This window comes from Anabrus simplex, chromosome 1 (assembly GCF_040414725.1).
Source record: "Anabrus simplex isolate iqAnaSimp1 chromosome 1, ASM4041472v1, whole genome shotgun sequence".
In the NCBI taxonomy this organism is placed as follows: domain Eukaryota; kingdom Metazoa; phylum Arthropoda; class Insecta; order Orthoptera; family Tettigoniidae; genus Anabrus; species Anabrus simplex.
In genome coordinates this window covers 630516014-630533471 of record NC_090265.1, presented here as the reverse complement: position 1 = coordinate 630533471, position 17458 = coordinate 630516014, and the positions used below count along the sequence as shown (strand labels likewise).

The window sequence follows — 17458 nt, the reverse complement described above, 5'->3', positions numbered from 1 at the left end:
GCTCAGCGGTAGGAAAACTGTAATAGCACGTGGCGCTCAAAGGGTTAATATTGCTAAACCACTATAGACTAACCATATAATGTACAGCCTAAAGCACTCTCAGGGTATCTCTGAACTTTAAATACCTGCATACAGCTGACTGTTCCCACTGTGGAATATGCAGGGATAGCTTTGGTGAAGAGGCATGTTGCAAATTCGCAGCGTAAGACAATAGTGTCTGTTGGCACCACAGGTGAGCAGGCTAGCAATAAGGCTTGTATGGAATGCTTCCATTGCCAACCTAACATCACTGTGATGGATGCTATTCAGGTTCAAGAAGACACCTTGCCTTGCTGATTCATATGCTGCATGGCTGAAATCTAACCTGAATAAAATATGTGCCCTATAAAATTGTAGGAGCACTCTGCAGTCTGCCCCTCTCCCTCCCCCTCCTGTCTAGTGCTGCTAAGAAACTTCAAAATATTCAGTTTCATCGAGCATTTCACTTTTAACTGACACACGTGTGGCTCCCATGATTATTTACTATCGAAAAGGAGCCCAAGAAATTAGTACATATCAATTAAAGGAAGAGCGACCTCCCCCCCTCCATCCTAAATAATGCTCAGGATAGGGGTGAAGAGGGCACTTCCAGCAGAAGAGAACAAGAGAGGATTTTGCAGTTGAAAACCAAAAGCCATGTTCTAAGATCCACCGTTCCACTCTCCTAATAGCTTGCTGTAATTTTTGCTTTGCGATTGCCATACTTACTAGCTATAATGCAGAGCAAAATTGTCCACATACAGCGACGGTATTACCACTGAACCAGTAGCCGCGACAATACCCTTTATGGCAATCATGAACAGAGTGACACTGAGAACCAATCCCCGTGGGACTCCATTTTCCTGAACATGATATTACGAATATGTCCTCCCTACTCGAGCATGGAATAGACAGAGGGACAAAAACTTTGCAATAAAAACCGGCAGGTTACCTAGAAATTTTCACTGATACAAGACTGAAACGATGCCACATCGCCATGGGGTGTCATAGGCCTCTTCTAAATCAAAGAAATCTGCCACCAAATGTGTTTTTCGAGAAATGCATCCTGGATAGAACTCCCCATAAGTACCAAGTGGTCAGTGGTGGAGCGGGCAGCTCGAAAACCACATTCGTAATAATAAATGCAAGAAATTTATTTTAACTTCAACCTATTCAATACAGTACAAGATGTTAACTTGTTAGTTAAACATCATTAAGATACTTGAGACATGTTTCTCCCCTTTTGTGGGGCATCATCAGTCATATCAATACTCAAAGTTCTACCAGATGTCTGATTGGAAAATTGTAAAACATGTTGCATGAGTGAATACATTAAAAAACTTTACAATGTCTTATCATTAACAAAATATCAAATTGATTAAAAATATGTTGCACTAGTGAAACATACTGGTGAATTTCCACTCAAACAAGGCTGTCATATGTGTAGTAAATGACAATAGTGATAGCCTAAAATCTTATTCGATGCTGAAGTTCGAAGACAGTTTAAAATTTATGTACAAATATTGGGAATGAATGCACTCTGCTCCAAAAACCTCTTAGCAATAAGTTAACAGCCCAACAACACTAAAGATTTTCACATACATAAGACAGCTCAACATTAATTACATCGCACAACGTTTTGACTGTCACCCAGTCAACTAATAAACCGACATCCCATACTCCAGCAACTGAAACACACCGTTAAAACTTCAAAATAACAAGTCAAATGGGAAGATATTAACGACACTTCAACCACCCTCATTCAAGCCATTAGTTCAACTGTTTCAACACAGGCTCAATTTGAATCAAATATCAACTGTTGTTTACATGCACTAGGCACTCCGTCTCATAGAAAGTGCCCAACGGAGGTGAATAGCCCATGGACACTTCAGCGAACTAATTTGTTTGGGTCTAAAATATAATTATGCAACATAGAGATCTAAGTTAAATTACGACGTAATGCAACGTTTTCACATGAGCTGGTCACAAATCACATACAAACTTTCACATCTTGATGCTAATTCCATTAGACCACATCATGAACGTAATATTAATATCAAAATTAAGTGAAATTAGCACAAATTTGGAATGCTTTTCCATCATTTCACATGTAAAATACGTGTACAGTATTTGTAATTATATGTATTCTGCATTCATTCCCAATATTTGTACGTAAAATTTACACTGTCTTCGAACTTTAGCATCGAATAAGATTTTAGGCTATCGCTATTGTCATTTACTACACATATGACAGCCTTGTTTAAGTGGAAATTCACCACCATGTTTCACTAGTGCAACATATTTTTCATCAATTTGATATTTTGTTAATGATAAGACATTGTAAAGTTTTTTAATGTATTCACTCATGCAACATGTTTTACAATTTTCCAACCAGACGTCTGGTAGAACTTTGAGGTATTGATATGACTGATGATGCCCTACAAAAGGGGCGAAACATGTCTCAAGTATTTTAATGATGTTTAACTAACACGTTAACATCTTGTACTGTATTGAATATGTTGAAGTTAAAATAAATTTCTTACATTTATTATTTTCTTCCAATACGGAAAAAATGATTTTCATTACTTGCAACCACACTGGTACTCGGACAGAAATCCTCTTTTCTCCAAGCACCACAGCAGTCGGTGATTCATCCTCCTCTCAAATAGTTTACACAGACATTTATTGAGACAAATAGGTCTGTAACTTCCTACACACTTAGGCTCTTCGTCAAGCCTGAGGAGAAAATTTACTATTCCCTCTTCTCACTGTGATGGAAACTCACCCTCTATACAGATTCCGTTCATCACCCCAAGAAAATATAAGGGGGTTATCCTTGCCGAGGCTTTTCAACATCTGGTTATGGACATTATCTGGTCCAGAAGCCGTGTTCTTATGAAGCGCCAAGGCGTTCCAGAGTTCCCACTCCATAAAGGGCAAGTTATAGTTCTCTGAAGCTTGGGTGGCAGAACTAAGATGATGACGTTCTGCCTTCCGCTTCAGAGCCAGGAACTCAGGATGGAAATCCCCTGAATCAGATATACCTGCAAAATAACTTGCTAAATGGTTAGCAACCATGGGAGGATCCATGATGATACCGTCTGCAACAGAAATTTCTGGTACTGAGGATGGTCCTTGTCCTTGTACTCCCAAAATACATTGAAGTTTAGTCCACAATTGAGATGATGGTGTATGTGATGTCATGGACGACACATTTCTTTCCCATGAAGTTTTCTTACTCTGTCAAATAAGAACCTGTGCCTTGCCACAAAATTTTTTAAATGTTACCTAGTTGGCCACAGTAGGCCGCCTACAATAGCAGTTATAGCTGTTGTGATTTCTTTGTTCCACCAACTAACAAGTTTTCGTCAAGGAATCCCAGAAAAACATGGAATGGACTCCTCAGCAGCAGCAAGAATAACTTACACGATGTAAGTTATATCATCATCTACGCTCCGCCTACACACGTCATTAGAGACAGCTAGTGATGTGAACTTCGGCCAATCAGCATGTTTAAGAATACATCAGGGAGGAGCCTCAATGGATTTCTGTTTCAACAAAGTAAGAATAATGGGGAGACGGTCACTTCACTGAGGTCATCGTGTTCAACGTCAATGCGGGGGGAGGTGCCGTGCGCCACACTGAAATCTGTTAGTTTCCCTGTAATCAAAATGCATAAATCTAGCTCTCTTACTAACTATTCCAACTCCCTTCCTCTGGGGCAAGGCATTTCAGAACCCCATAATGGGTGTTAAAATCACCCAATAACCGTAGTTATGACAGGCAACAAAACGTACCACTACCGCCTCCAGCTGAGTTCATAGTGGAACCTCTTTGCTGTAGATGTCAGAATAAATAAAAATACCAACGCCACCGAAAGCTTGGTTAGTATATCCCGGTCTGTCGAATAGTCTAAAATTTCTCAAGATTGTACGATGACCTGCTCTGAGACTTGTTTCTTGAATGAAGATTATACTCACCGCAGACTGACTGATTATGTGGTGCAGCATAAGATACCAGTCATAACCATTACAATTCTACCGTAACAGTGCCAGTGTGGACTTCTCAAAAAAGTGTTAGGTTTTAAGCGGCAAGATGCTACTTAACCTACAATGACATCTCCATCCAAAAATTAAGATAGGTGCTCGATGTGCATCAGCTCATCACTGGAGCTTCTTCAACTTTTTCGGAGTGGCAGGTAATTTCTCCTATGAGGAGAGTGTGCAGGTTTTCCAGCAGGTGTACCTATTGGTGCTGCCACAGACCTGCTGAAGAGGGGTGGAAGAATGCCTGGTAAGGGCACCCTCCTTCTGCGTTTTCTTTCTTTGTTTAGACGTGCTGAGGATGGATTCCCAGCCCCAGTCAACGATGCCACCTCTGGCGTGTCTTTTGCTGATATCTTGGGGGAGGAAGACTTGGCCTTCCGCCCTGCTGAGCTGGCTTACATTTCCCAGCTGGCACAGGCTTGTTGGAGGTCGAAGGATGGGATGACCCCACCTTCGAGCTTTTACTCTTTGCGGTGTTGCTCACAGGAGCAACTATTGCCTTGGGCGAAGCGATCTTCTCAGAAGGTGTTGCTAGAAGGAACCACGAATATGGTAAACTCTGTGCTATCATGCTGAAATCTAGTGTCTTGGCAGGAGCAATCCTCATGGAGTTAAACTTACGGCGTGCTTCCTGGTATGAAAGACCATCCACTGTTTTGATCTCCTGGAAATTCTTCTCACCGAGATGGACTGGACAATGTCTATCTCACGGATAATGAAGACCAGGGCAGTTAGTATATCTTTTGGGAGGTATAAAATGTCCCAGGCCATGAGTTTCTTTTCCACATTTACCACACATAGATTGGATCCAAGAACGAGATACCATGTGTTCGAACCTTTGACATTGATAGCACTGCACTGGAGGCAGGATGTACGGCCTCACATCGCAACGATAGGTAGTTACCTTGACTTACTCTGGTAACACTTACAGCCTGAGGGGGATGATGAAAGCACCAGTGGTAATGTCTTCACCGTTGACTTTGCGTGTAATACGCACATGTGTCCCGCCACGGTTCTTCATGTCTTCCATCAGCTCATTGTTAGCATTCAGGATCAAGTCGCGGTGGAGGATGATGCCACAAACCAGATTCAAGGTTTTGTACTCTTTCACTTTGATGGGTATTTCGCCAGAGTGGTCGCACCTGAGCAACCAAACTGCTTGGAGTGCAATGCTCGTCTTGAGGAGTAAACTACCACTGTGCATTTTCTTCAAATCCTCAAGTTCGCCACATACACCTCTGATGTGTCAACTGAACAGAATTCATTTAACCAACTTGAAGACTTGCCCATCGGTTTTGGTAGCAACCAGGAACCTAGGGAAGCTGGATCCCAAACTCTCATGCTGCGCTTGTTCCCGGGGGCTTGACCCCTGAGGGAATCGAAAGTTAAAAACTTGGGTGGAGGACCACCCTGGACAGGCTCAGAACGTTTATTCCGGGCCATGCCCGAAATCATCCTCCCCGAATGGCACCCACTCCAATAAGGGGCCTCTGTAACCGAACTAAGCAGCTAAGGCAATACCCACCTGGTCGTAGCAGGTACTGCCCGGGGTCCGAGGATGCATGATTCCTAATAAGGGCTGACGGAGGCCATGAGCACTAGGACTCCCATCCTCAAATCACCCGCAATAGCATATACAAAGTGATAAGTAGCCCTATAGATAAAAAAAGTTAATAACAATATGTTGTTCTGGGCTTTGGCTGTGCAGGGACCTGCGTTGTTAGGCAGATACTACTGCTGAGTACATGGCGTTCCCACTTGACAGGCTGGGGATACTGTCTAGGCTTTCAGTGTAATCGCACACGTAAGAGGTCCCCCCAAGTAGTATGCTCATCAAATACTGATTAGGTCTACAACCTACCCTCAAGAAAATAGAAAATAAAGACAGTACCGATGGTCACATGACCCTTTTAGTCACCTGTGTATGTATTCAGACCCCATCTACATGGGGTAAATTCATGGTCTCATATCCACAATCCATCTCCGTGCCTAGGTCGTCCCCTTTAGTCGCCTGTTATGACAGGCAAGGGACATCAAGGGTGTATTTTTTGTCTGTGTCTCCCACCCATAGGGGATGCATATACTTGGAGCAGATATGTCTTATTCGCCTCTCAAACTATGCCTTGCTACGACATTCTGAAACTGATTTTCTTCGCCTCCTCCATATACTCCTACTGATCATTTCTACTCAGTTTAATGCATCCTGTCCTCCACTGCAGAAAACAACCTGCACCCTTTTTTAAGTTTTATTTTCACTCTTCCTCCCCATTTTGTTTCACTAAGACCAAAAATGGCTGTCCTTCTCTTTCATGAACTATATCAGCTCTTCTGTCTTTGTCAGGGGTTATGATTTTGACTGTCCTGATTTGGACATATTTTGATATCCACTTCTCACAGCTCCATAAGTACCTGAAGAACTAGCATTTTCTGAGGCCTCACCATATCTGCAAGCATTTTAGGCATTTATTACAATGGGTTAGACACTCCCAACAGGCATTTTTAGATCTGCTGCCAGCAAGTGATGAGGCTCCTCCTAATATGGAGTACAGGTGTTTTCTGCACCCCCCCTTAATCCGGGGACAGATGCTGCCTGATGAGTTCCAGTGTAATTCAGTGTAGACTGATTTGAAATCTACAATCTACTGAAAATAAGAGTTTGAAAATAAGCATTACCGGTACATTGTTGTCAGCAATACCAAAATATATATTTAAAAAAAAAAAAAAACCAACATTGCACATTATTTTTAATGTTATTGGCTTTACGTCCTACTAACTACGTTTTCGGTTTTTTGGAGACGCTGAGGTGCTGGAATGTTGTCCCGCAGGAGTTCTTTTATGTGCCAGTAAATCTACCGACACAAGGATGACGTTTTTGAGCATCTTCAAATACCACCGGACTGAGCCAGGATCGAACCTACCATGTTGGGGTCAGAAGGCTGGCACCCCAACCGTCTGAGCCACTCAGAACGGCCAATGGACATTTTGATTGATACATTGATCTGAAAATGTGATAAAAATAAGTTGTTTTATACAATGTTTCATAATTAGTGATGTACTAAGCAATTTTTTAAATACAGAGTTTATATAGGATATAAGATTTCGCCGTTATATCCAATACTTCGTTAAAAGTGATGTTGCAATAAATGGTTTCGACTGTATTTAGGTATTACCTAGACTGTAGTACCATTTTCCCCAACCTTGTATATATGTTAGGTCCTCAGCCCTAAGACTGGTTGGATCCTCAACAGCTCCGCCATCAGCTGTCGTATACACAAGCAATGTCCAACTCCTTGGCTGAATGGTCAGCATACTGGCCTTTGGTTCAGAGGGTCCCGGGTTTGATTCCTGGCCGGGTCGGGGATTTTAACCTTCATTGGTTAATTTTAATGGCCCAGGGGCTGGGTGTTTGTGCTGTCCCCAACATCCCTGCAACTCACACACCATACATAACACTATCCTCCACTACAATAACATGCAGTTTCCTACACACGGCAAATGCCGTCCACCCTCATCGGAGGGCGTGCATTTCAAGGGCTGCACTCGGCTAGAAATAGCCATTAGTAAGATTCTATTAGAATAAAATTTATTGTAACCACCTATTCAATACAATTCACCTTTTGTGGTGATTAAATTCTAAGTTATTTGTATAATTTAAAAACAGAACTAAAATATATAAGACAATTAGCTCATTACAATGGTTTTAAAATAAGTATGGTCAATCGATTAATTAATAAAATTAAAATTAAACTATCCTCCAATTTAGTACCAGATGAATCTAAGAAAAAATAATTACACCACATTTACATATAACAACCCGGCTATTCACCAGATCACTAATGTTCTAAAAAAACATAACGTCAATATAGATTTCAGGACAGTAAATAATATTGCAAGAGACAATTCTCATGGTTGGTCCGTATTGAAACTGACTATAAGCAAATTATCCACTCCGACTCATCGGGTACTCCTAGGAAACAGATTAGTTGACAGGGCATAGTTTTTGCCGTGGGACTCTCCACTATTCGTCCTCCACCCCAGCCCCCGACCCCGCTGAAAAAGAAGAAGAGTGTTCACGGATCACGGCTGTCTGCGGTTTAGTCATTCCAGCTCTGGAACTTTGGACTGTTAGATCGGCAGTGTAGAACTGTTTGTTAAAAGTGAGAAAATGTTTGGTTTTTCATTTGATCGAGTATTTCATATTCAATCACAGGACATGTGCACAAATTTCTACATCAGAATACAGGAAATTAAAGAAGGGGGGAAGAACGTGGACTTGCTGGCAATGCGAAATGCCGCCACTAACGAACTCTTTCTTTTCCAATACCAGTGACGTTACCTGTGACTCTGTAAATAGCTACAACTGTAAATATGTAAATAATAATCTAACTCTCTTTGCGTTTAATGCACGCAGCATTTTACGTCCAGGTAGAAAAGAATATATTCTCGCTTCGCTCTCAAGCCTAGATCCCTCTATTGTGTGTATCAGTGAAACATGGCTTTCAGACACAATTAATGACTCAGAAGTGCTACCAGATTCTTTTGTCTTGTTCCGTAAGGAGCGGATCCTAACCACAGGAGGCGGAGTACTTACTGCTGCAAAACCAGAGTGTAATCCAACTAGACGTCCCGAGTTGGAGAAGACAGCTGAAGCTGTGTGGGTGGAAATTACGTGTGGTAATAATAAATTCCTCATCGGATCAGTGTATCGTACACCAAAGTCCTCGTAAACAATGAACAATGCATTGCTCTCCTCTCTGGAGCGTGTGCAACAAGTGCAGAATAATTACGATGCAAGTTATACTGCCGGTGACTTCAATCTTGAAATTACTTGGTCTAGAAATGTCGCCCCAGTACCAAACAATCCTCTTGCTAATAGTTTTCTCTCCACCTTCTACGACATTTTTCTACATCAGTTAGTGTTCGAAGCGACTCGTATTACTAAAAATTCCCGTTCCAAACTAGATCTGTTCCTTACTAACTCTCCATCATCCGTCCAGTCCCTGGACGTAATACCTGGATTTTGTGATCACCAAGCTATAATTACAACTTTGACCTACAGAAAACCCTCCCCAAAACTCCACTCCAGAACAATATATAATTTTTCCCGCACTAACTGGAACGATCTTTCCTCTCTTCTATCAAAAAATCTTCCTGTTCCCCTCGCGTCCTTCACCAGGGATATAAATATCAACGAGATCTGGGAAAACTGGAAAAAAGTATTTTTTGAATGTGTCGATCAAGTTGTGCCGAACGTTTCCATCTCTGATAAGCGAAAAACGCCATGGATCACTAAAGAGATAACATCGGGTATTCAAAAGAGAAATTGTTTATACAGGAAACGGAAGGAAAACCCAATTGACGGTAGGTGGGAGAAGTACAGATTGGCTAGGAACAAACTCAAATCACTAATCCGTGATGCCTACAGTTCATATATCCACAGCCTTAGTTCCAATAATAAAGAGCTATGGACTTTCATCAGAAACAAAAGCAGCAACAGTCTTCAAGTACAACGGACTATCAGTTTCCTCTCCCCAAGAAATAGCAGACACATTTAGCAGTAAATTTAAAAATAACTTCACCACTGCTGACAAGGATGAAGACATGTTCACTACAAGGACAACCCCCCCCCCCCCCGTTTCCGCCCCCTAACTAGCTTGTACTTCACTACTAATGAGGTCGCAACAAGTCTTCGGATAACTAGACCTCATGCTGGGAACGGGCCGGATAACGTGCCGGCTAGAATTCTCCACCACTGTGCAGAAGCATTAGCACCTTCTCTTTGTGCAATATTTAACATCTCAATGAACAGTGGGACTGTTCCAGAAGAATGGAAGAAAGCAAATGTATTCAAAGACGGTGACAGGGAAAATGTAGACAACTACTGCCCAGTCTCTATTACATCTGGTTTATGTAAATGTATGGAACGCCTAATTGTTAAACATGTGCTGGATTTTCTGAATGAGGGAAACCTGTTGAATAACAACCAACATGGATTCCTTCCTGGGAAATCCTGTACTACACTTTTAACAACAGTAATTGATGAGTGGCAACATTCCCTGGACCAGTCTAATATATCCCAAGTGGACTGCGTAACTCTCGACTGGAGTAAGGTCTTTGATCAGGTACCTCATTCAAGGCAAACTGCAGGCATGGTTTCGATCATTCCTGGTAGGTCGGATGCAGAGCGTTGTGTTCAGTGGGGCCAGGTCAGAACAAACTTTAGTCACCTCGGGTGTGATTCAAGGTAGTGTGATAGGACCGCTGCTGTACACGATATTTACGCTGGATCTGCCAGGTTGTGTATCGTCTTCTATGGCACAGTATGCTGATGACACCATCATTTACAGAGCCATTCGCAATGAGAACGACGTAAATAAGTTACAGTCAGATCTGGATAGTGTGGCTCTGTGGTGCAAAATGTATATAAATGTACAGAAATGTAAATATAAACGCTTAACTTGAGCAAGATCACAGTTACAACACTAAATTTCACTGTGTGGTAAAAACCTGATGCCCTGCACTTCAATAAAATGCTTGGCATTCACATTTGCAGCAATTTAAAATGGAACAAACATGTAGAGGAAATAAGGTGCAAAGCATACAGAATCCTGGGATTCATCCGCAGATCTCTACTAGGAGCCAGGAAAAAAGCAGTCCAGACAGCCTATTTGTCATTAGTATGGCCAATACTGTTGTACAGGCTTCCTTCCTGGCACCCTACTACAGTGGAGAACATGATGAAACTAGAGGGAGTTCAATGCCGAGCAGAACGACTAATTACTCAACACGGTCATTTAAATACAGCCAGGTCACTGCCCCCCATAACAACCCTCTGTAAACAAATAGATATTGCTTTCCTGAGAAAATCCCTCGCAGGTAACATTCATATAAACCCTTTCAACCGCTTACAGCTGAACTATCGTTCTGCTCAAAGAGGTCGAGGTGTGTCCCTTTTCCCTCCATTTGCAAGAACAGTATCATATCAAAGTGGCTTCTTTAATCGTTCTGCTCGGCTGTGGAATGAACTCCCACCTCAGATAAAAGAACTTTTTTTTTTTTTGCTAGGGGCTTTCCGTCGCACCGACACAGATAGGTCCTATGGCGACGATGGGATAGGAATGGCCTAGGAGTTGGAAGGAAGCGGCCGTGGCCTTAATTAAGGTACAGCCCCAGCATTTGCCTGGTGTGAAAATGGGAAACCACGGAAAACCATCTTCAGGGCTGCCGACAGTGGGATTCGAACCCCCTATCTCCCGGATGCAAGATAAAAGAACTACTTCCAGAGAAATTTTGTAAAGAGGTAAAAAGGATGTATATATAATGAAACCTTCTGTACATAAGATAATTTTTCTACTGTGTGAATGTTCAGTATGAGTAGGAGGACGGATGAAAGTTTATGGGATCCTGAGTGAGTGAGACTGTATGTGGATAGGAGTAGCCAGCCTAGCTAAGGTATAAGTGTGAGAGAGAGGGAGAGAGAGAGAGAGAGAGAGAGAGAGAGAGAGAGAGAGTGTGTGTGTCGAATTACTTGAATGTTGAACAGGTTTTGCGAGTATTATGTAAATATGCCTTGTAAATACGTAACTGTAAATAAGCACACTATGTAGAATGTAATTGTATATTTGAATATTGTAATTTTAAGTGGTGATGGAGGCACTTTTGTGTATGTTGGGCTATGCCCTTTCTCCGTCCACCATCCATAAATTGTACCTACAATTCATTTCAGTTGGGAAGACCACTAAGACAGTCTTTCTGATGATGTAAAAAGACAGGTGGAGAGTGAGTGTCTGCCATTATAATGAAAACTCCCCAACGTGATTGTGACTGATGGTAGGCAAGTGGGCCTATTGCCTACCATTACAAAAAATTACCTAACCCAGTCTTCATATGAGAAAAGACGTTTGGTGACTTCCCCGTCGCGTTTCTAGGGTAATGTTAAGAGCTATGCAATTTAATACAATCTTGGTCACAACGTGTACACTACCTAACCGAGAATTCTGTATACAATGTAGAATTCTGTAGTGAAGCACGGGTACATCAGCTAGTCTTACTTATTATCTTCAATACGGAACAAACATGAGGTTACTTAGAAATAGCCACACAAAATTATTTATTATTTACACCAGCAATGCAAATTATTGGCCTGTCCACTAGCAGGATTGAAGACGGCTGGTTTGAAACCAACTGAAACATGAAGGTGACCAGATATACAACAAATTCCCATTTTCCTTCAGCAATATAAGCTACTCAGAGACTGCTTCTGCAACTAATATCACTGCCAAGATATGCAATGGTGAGCAACAAACACAACAAGTCAGAAATATATCATGTTTGTATTTTCTGAGATGGCCGCTTTTGCAACTAGGCGACTCACAGGTAAGATGTGTTTGTTTAATGTGCCATCGAGTATGTAGGCCACTTGGTCTGCAGATGCAAAGAATGCTTGTTCAAACTGGGTGGTTGTTAAGGAATTTAGATAAGCGTCAGCCTTTAACACAGTGATATTCCTATTTACTGAAGGTAAGTTGTCAGTAAGATACAGCAGGGTAAGGAGTTAAGAGGAAAAAAAAAAAAAAAAAAAAAAAGGCAAAATGGTTCAAAAATGAGAAAAGAAAAGAGTATGGTTAAGGCATTGTTTTTAATGTCTGGCTTCATTTGAAAGTATGATGCGACATTATAACTGTGCCCATAAAGTCTGAACTTGCACCATATACTTTCAGGATGACTCCGAAGTTGTAATAGCAAAAGTGAAGTTTTTGATGAAAATGTCAACAATATTTCCAAAATTAAACACTGTGCATCTTTCACTTAGGGGATATTTAGCATGCAAAAAATTTGGATAAAATCCACATACACCAGAAAAACTTCTAAGCAATACCTATAGAAAATTACAATCAGTGCATAATGTGGTGATTAAATTACATAACAAGGAGGCAAAAATATCTGGGCAATGAAGGCAGGTAGGCTTCAGATACGTGATTAAATTCTGTGAAAATTTTGCTAAATTTATAGGATTAAGCCAATTGAATGAGTGGATGACTGCATGAATTGGTAAATGGATGATTTCATGGATGAATTGTGGTCATGCGTGCATGAATAGCCACGGATAGCCACTAACTGGTGAATGACTGATTGACTAGGTGACTTAATTGAACATTCCATTATAAATGAAATAGTGATTGCATGAATGAATGAATAAATAAATAAATAAATGAATGATTGCATGAATGAATGGACTGGACTCCAAGTCCTCCCTCCCAATCACGGATAGCCACCAAATGTGGAGAGGGTTTCATGAATTATCAATACTTTACTTCTCGCAACCCAGCACTCGCTACATTCAGCTGAGCGCGGAATGACTGTCGTTTGCTTACATGGTCACGGTCATCAACTGGTGCTCAGTGCTACCAACCTTTGTACTTGGGAACTAATGAGTGAGGTGCTTCCATAGCAGGTGGTGGTGATTATTGTTATACGACTGGTCTGGACTGCTCCTTGCCGTGCGGACGGTTAGGATAGGATCTGGACAAGACCGTTGGTCTGGGCGGTTAGAAGCCGTAAAGCAGCCCTAGGCCTCTAGTTTCGGGTGGAAACACGATTGGTCTGGACTGGTTCTTTTCGTGCGGATGGTTAGGATAGGAGCTGGGCAAGACCATTGGTCTGGACTGGTTCTTGCTGTGCAGATGGTTAGGATAGGATCTGGACAAGACCACTGGTCTGGACGGTTAGAAGCTGTGAAGCGGCCCTAGGCCTCTAGTTTCGTGTGGTAACACGATTGGTCTGGATTGGTTCTTGCCGTGCGGGCGGTTAGGATAGGATCTGGACAAGACCATTGGTCTTGACCGGTTCTGGCCGTGCGGACGGTTAGGATAGGATTTGGACAAGACCATTGGTCTGGACAGTTAGAAGCCACAAAGTGGCCCCAGGCCTCTAGTTTTGTATTTCACATTGTTTCCTTTACATGGTGTTTGTGCTTTTATTGGTAACGCAATGTCTTTATCAGCAATGGTGGCAATGACGTCACATTCTGGTCACGTTGACCAATAAGAATGCAGGTAGCTACTTTAGCCATGGACGATGGGGGCTGCTGCTCTTTATTAGGTTATATAAGTAAATATACTTCTGGGGGCGGGATGGTGGGTTCCTAGACATCGCAATGAACACATCTCTCCTCTAAAAGGAATTCCACGTAAGATTTGCATTACTTCCACTTCCTTATAATGTTATAAACATTGGGCTGTGGGATGTAAAGTTTTACCCCTTGATGCTTCCATGATTGAACTGTGTTCATGCCTGAATGAATTGATGTATAATGTACAACTTTACGGTATAATTTTTCCTTCCGCAGCCCTGAGTTTATAACATTATAAGGAAGCTAAAATAATGCAAATCTTACTTGGAATACCTTGTAGAGGAGAGATGTGTTCATTGCGATGTCTAGGAACCCACCGACCTGCCCCCAGAAGTACATTTACTTTTATAACCTAATAAGAGCAGCAGCCGCCATCGGCCATGTCTAGAGTAACTACTCGCATTCTCAATGGTCAACGTGAACGGAATGCGACGTCATTTCCATCAATGCTGATAGATGCATTGTGCTACCAACCCCGGCTGAATAAAAGCACAAAGAAAAAACACCATGTAAAGGAAACAATGTGAAATACACAACAGCAGTATTTTAATTTAATACTTACATTAATGTAGAGGCGGATTCAGGGCTGCGGCAGCTTTGAGGAATTTTACCAATCGTGTTTACTCACGATACTAGGTGCCTAAGGCCGCTTTGTGGCTTCTAACCGTCCAGACCAATGGTCCTGTCCACGGCAAGAATCCTAAACGTCCAGAACAATGGTCTTGTCCAAGGCAAGAATCCTAACCGCCCAGACCAATCGTGTTTCCTCACAAAACTAGGTGCCTAAGGCCGTTTCGCGGCTTCTAAATGTCTAGACCAATGGTTTTGTCCACGGCAAGAATCCTAACTGTCCAGACCAATGGTCTAGTCCACGGCAAGAATCCTAACCGTCCAGACCAATGGTCTTGTCCACGGCAAGAATCCTAACTGTCCAGACCAATCGTCTTGTCCACGGCAAGAATCCTAACCATCCAGACCAATCGTGTTTCCTCACAAAACTAGGTGCCTAAGGCCGCTTTGCGGCTTCTAACTGTCCAGACCAATGGTTTTGTCCACAGCAAGAATCCTAACCGTCCAGACCAATCGTCTTCCATCCAGACCAATCGTGTTTCCTCACGACACCAAGTGCCTACGATCACTTCGCGGCTTCTAACCGTCCAGACCAATGGTCTTGTCCACAGCAAGAATCCCAACTGTCCAGACCAATGGTCTTGTCCACGGCAAGAATCCTAACCATCCAGACCAATCGTGTTTCCGCACGAAACTAGGTGCCTAAGGCCGCTTTGCGGCTTCTAACTGTCTAGACCAATGGTCTTGTCCATGGCAAGAATTCTAACCGTCTAGACCAATCGTCTTGTCCACGGCAAGAATAATAATCATCTTAAACAATAATCACCATAACAATAAGTACCACTCATTAGTTCCTAAGTACAGAGGTTGGCAGCCCTGACCGCCTCTCGACAACATTCTACCCGAGCGTGTCAACAAACGACTGTCGTACAGCGCGCAGCTGAATGTAGCGAGTGCTGGGCTGCGGAAAGTAAAATTATAATCAACTTTACTAATGAGAACTGTACAAAAGAAATTCCCTGCATAAAAAGATGAAACATCAAATTACATCTGCAGTATTTAAAAGTTTCATTCTCATTCATTTGTATTAAATCTTCGGGATTCTAGGCTCATCAAATCAAGGCAGAAAAATGCCGGAATTTGAGCCATGGGCTATAGGTAGCTTGCAAGTGTACTCACTTAGTTTGTTGAAATTCCGAGCGGCAGTATGTACACTTTACTACGGGAAACGTCCCACGACATTCCTGCAACCAAAGACGAAGTGAATAAATGAACATCATACCGAATTACATTCCAGGTTATGGTCGGCACAAAATAATCTGTTCATGACGGAGTAATTAAGCGTTATTACAAATGTATTACTGTAAAGCAAAAATACATTAAAATATTCATATAAATTATACGATAACACTACTTCAAGTAAAATTCGACAAGGTTCATTCAAAATTGTTTCCAATTTCTAACCTCTACAAGGGTTGTCAAGAAAAGAAAATGATTACCTTGCACAATTGTTGCCCTTGCGATAATTCTTCGAAAGGATGTCTCGAAAAACAACTGGAACACGCAAATAACGCTGGCATTTCCATTATATAACTCTGATAAAACCTAAAATTAGTCGGTATACAGCTTTATACAAGATGTAAACATCCGGACCTAGCATCCATGATCACTTTGACGTCACTTACCGTACGGTTTTCCTGACGGCTTTTGTTTGTCTCAAGAAGTCACGTGATTGGCGTGTATTATTTGAATGCGTTTGATTTGCGTTTGATCACGTTTGAAATATGCCGTAACAAACCGCGTCACTTTTAATATTATGTATTTCTCAACGTTCACGGCAATTACTGAATTGAATAGGATCCCTAACACACGACAGGCTAAATCTCTTATTTAATAGAAGTAATTCATTCTCCATGGTTTCCCTGACTTCGGCATGTCCTTTTGCTTCAACTAATTTTATAATTTATGTATGGAGTCTGTAAGTTGCATTTTTGTAATATCATAAATGAAAAGTGCCATACTTTAGATTAATTTTAATATAGATGTTATTTCCTATTTCAGTTTAGAAATTGAATGTACCTCCATGCCTTATCCTGTAATTAGTCGTAATGTCATCCGTAAAAGATGAAACTGTCTATCTTAGCCTGGATGATATTGGACCATCTGGCCTGAGCACGGAGGTCAGCAGGAAGGGAGGTAAGCATAATTGGTGGGGTGTGGTATATTCAGGAGAACTTATTCACTCATTTTACTACAGCTTGAAAAATGTGTATTACATCTCGGCCTGTGTGTTACTTTCGAGTTGGCTGCGCGGTTCGAGGCGTATGGTAGTTAACTTGCTTTCAGGAGATAAAGAGTTCGAATCGAAATGTCGGCAGTCCTGAAAATGGTTTTCTTTGATTTCCCATTTTTACACCAGGCAAATTATGTACCTTAATTAAGGCCTTTGGGTTGCGCTCCAAGGAGTGGAATTGCCAGCAGTACCGGTACCCAAATTCAAGTACCTGGGATTATGAGCTGGAGGATGAAATACAACACACGTTCAACTGGAAAAAGATAAGCGAAGTACTCTGTGACAGGAAGACAATGTTACCAACAGTAGAATAGCATTTACCCACTAAACGGCTGCTTGAAAACCACTAGCCCCACCCATTCCGTAAGCTTTGTAGAGTTACAAAAATGCTGTATCAAG

General features: G+C 41.8%; 1 protein-coding gene across 1 annotated transcript in view; it reads right to left on the bottom strand.

Moving 5' to 3' along the window:
* The window catches only part of LOC136871329 (protein FAM76A), an 82457-nt gene extending 66046 nt beyond the window's left edge, over nucleotides 1-16411 (bottom strand). The window contains exons 1-2 of the mRNA XM_067144973.2: nucleotides 16266-16411; nucleotides 15946-16010 (exon numbers count right to left, since the gene is read on the bottom strand). Of these exons, the coding sequence (XP_067001074.1) occupies nucleotides 15946-16010; nucleotides 16266-16352 (152 nt within the window). The 5' untranslated portion in view covers nucleotides 16353-16411. The remainder of the gene's footprint in view (nucleotides 1-15945; nucleotides 16011-16265) is intronic.
* Between the last annotated feature and the right edge of the window lie 1047 nt (nucleotides 16412-17458).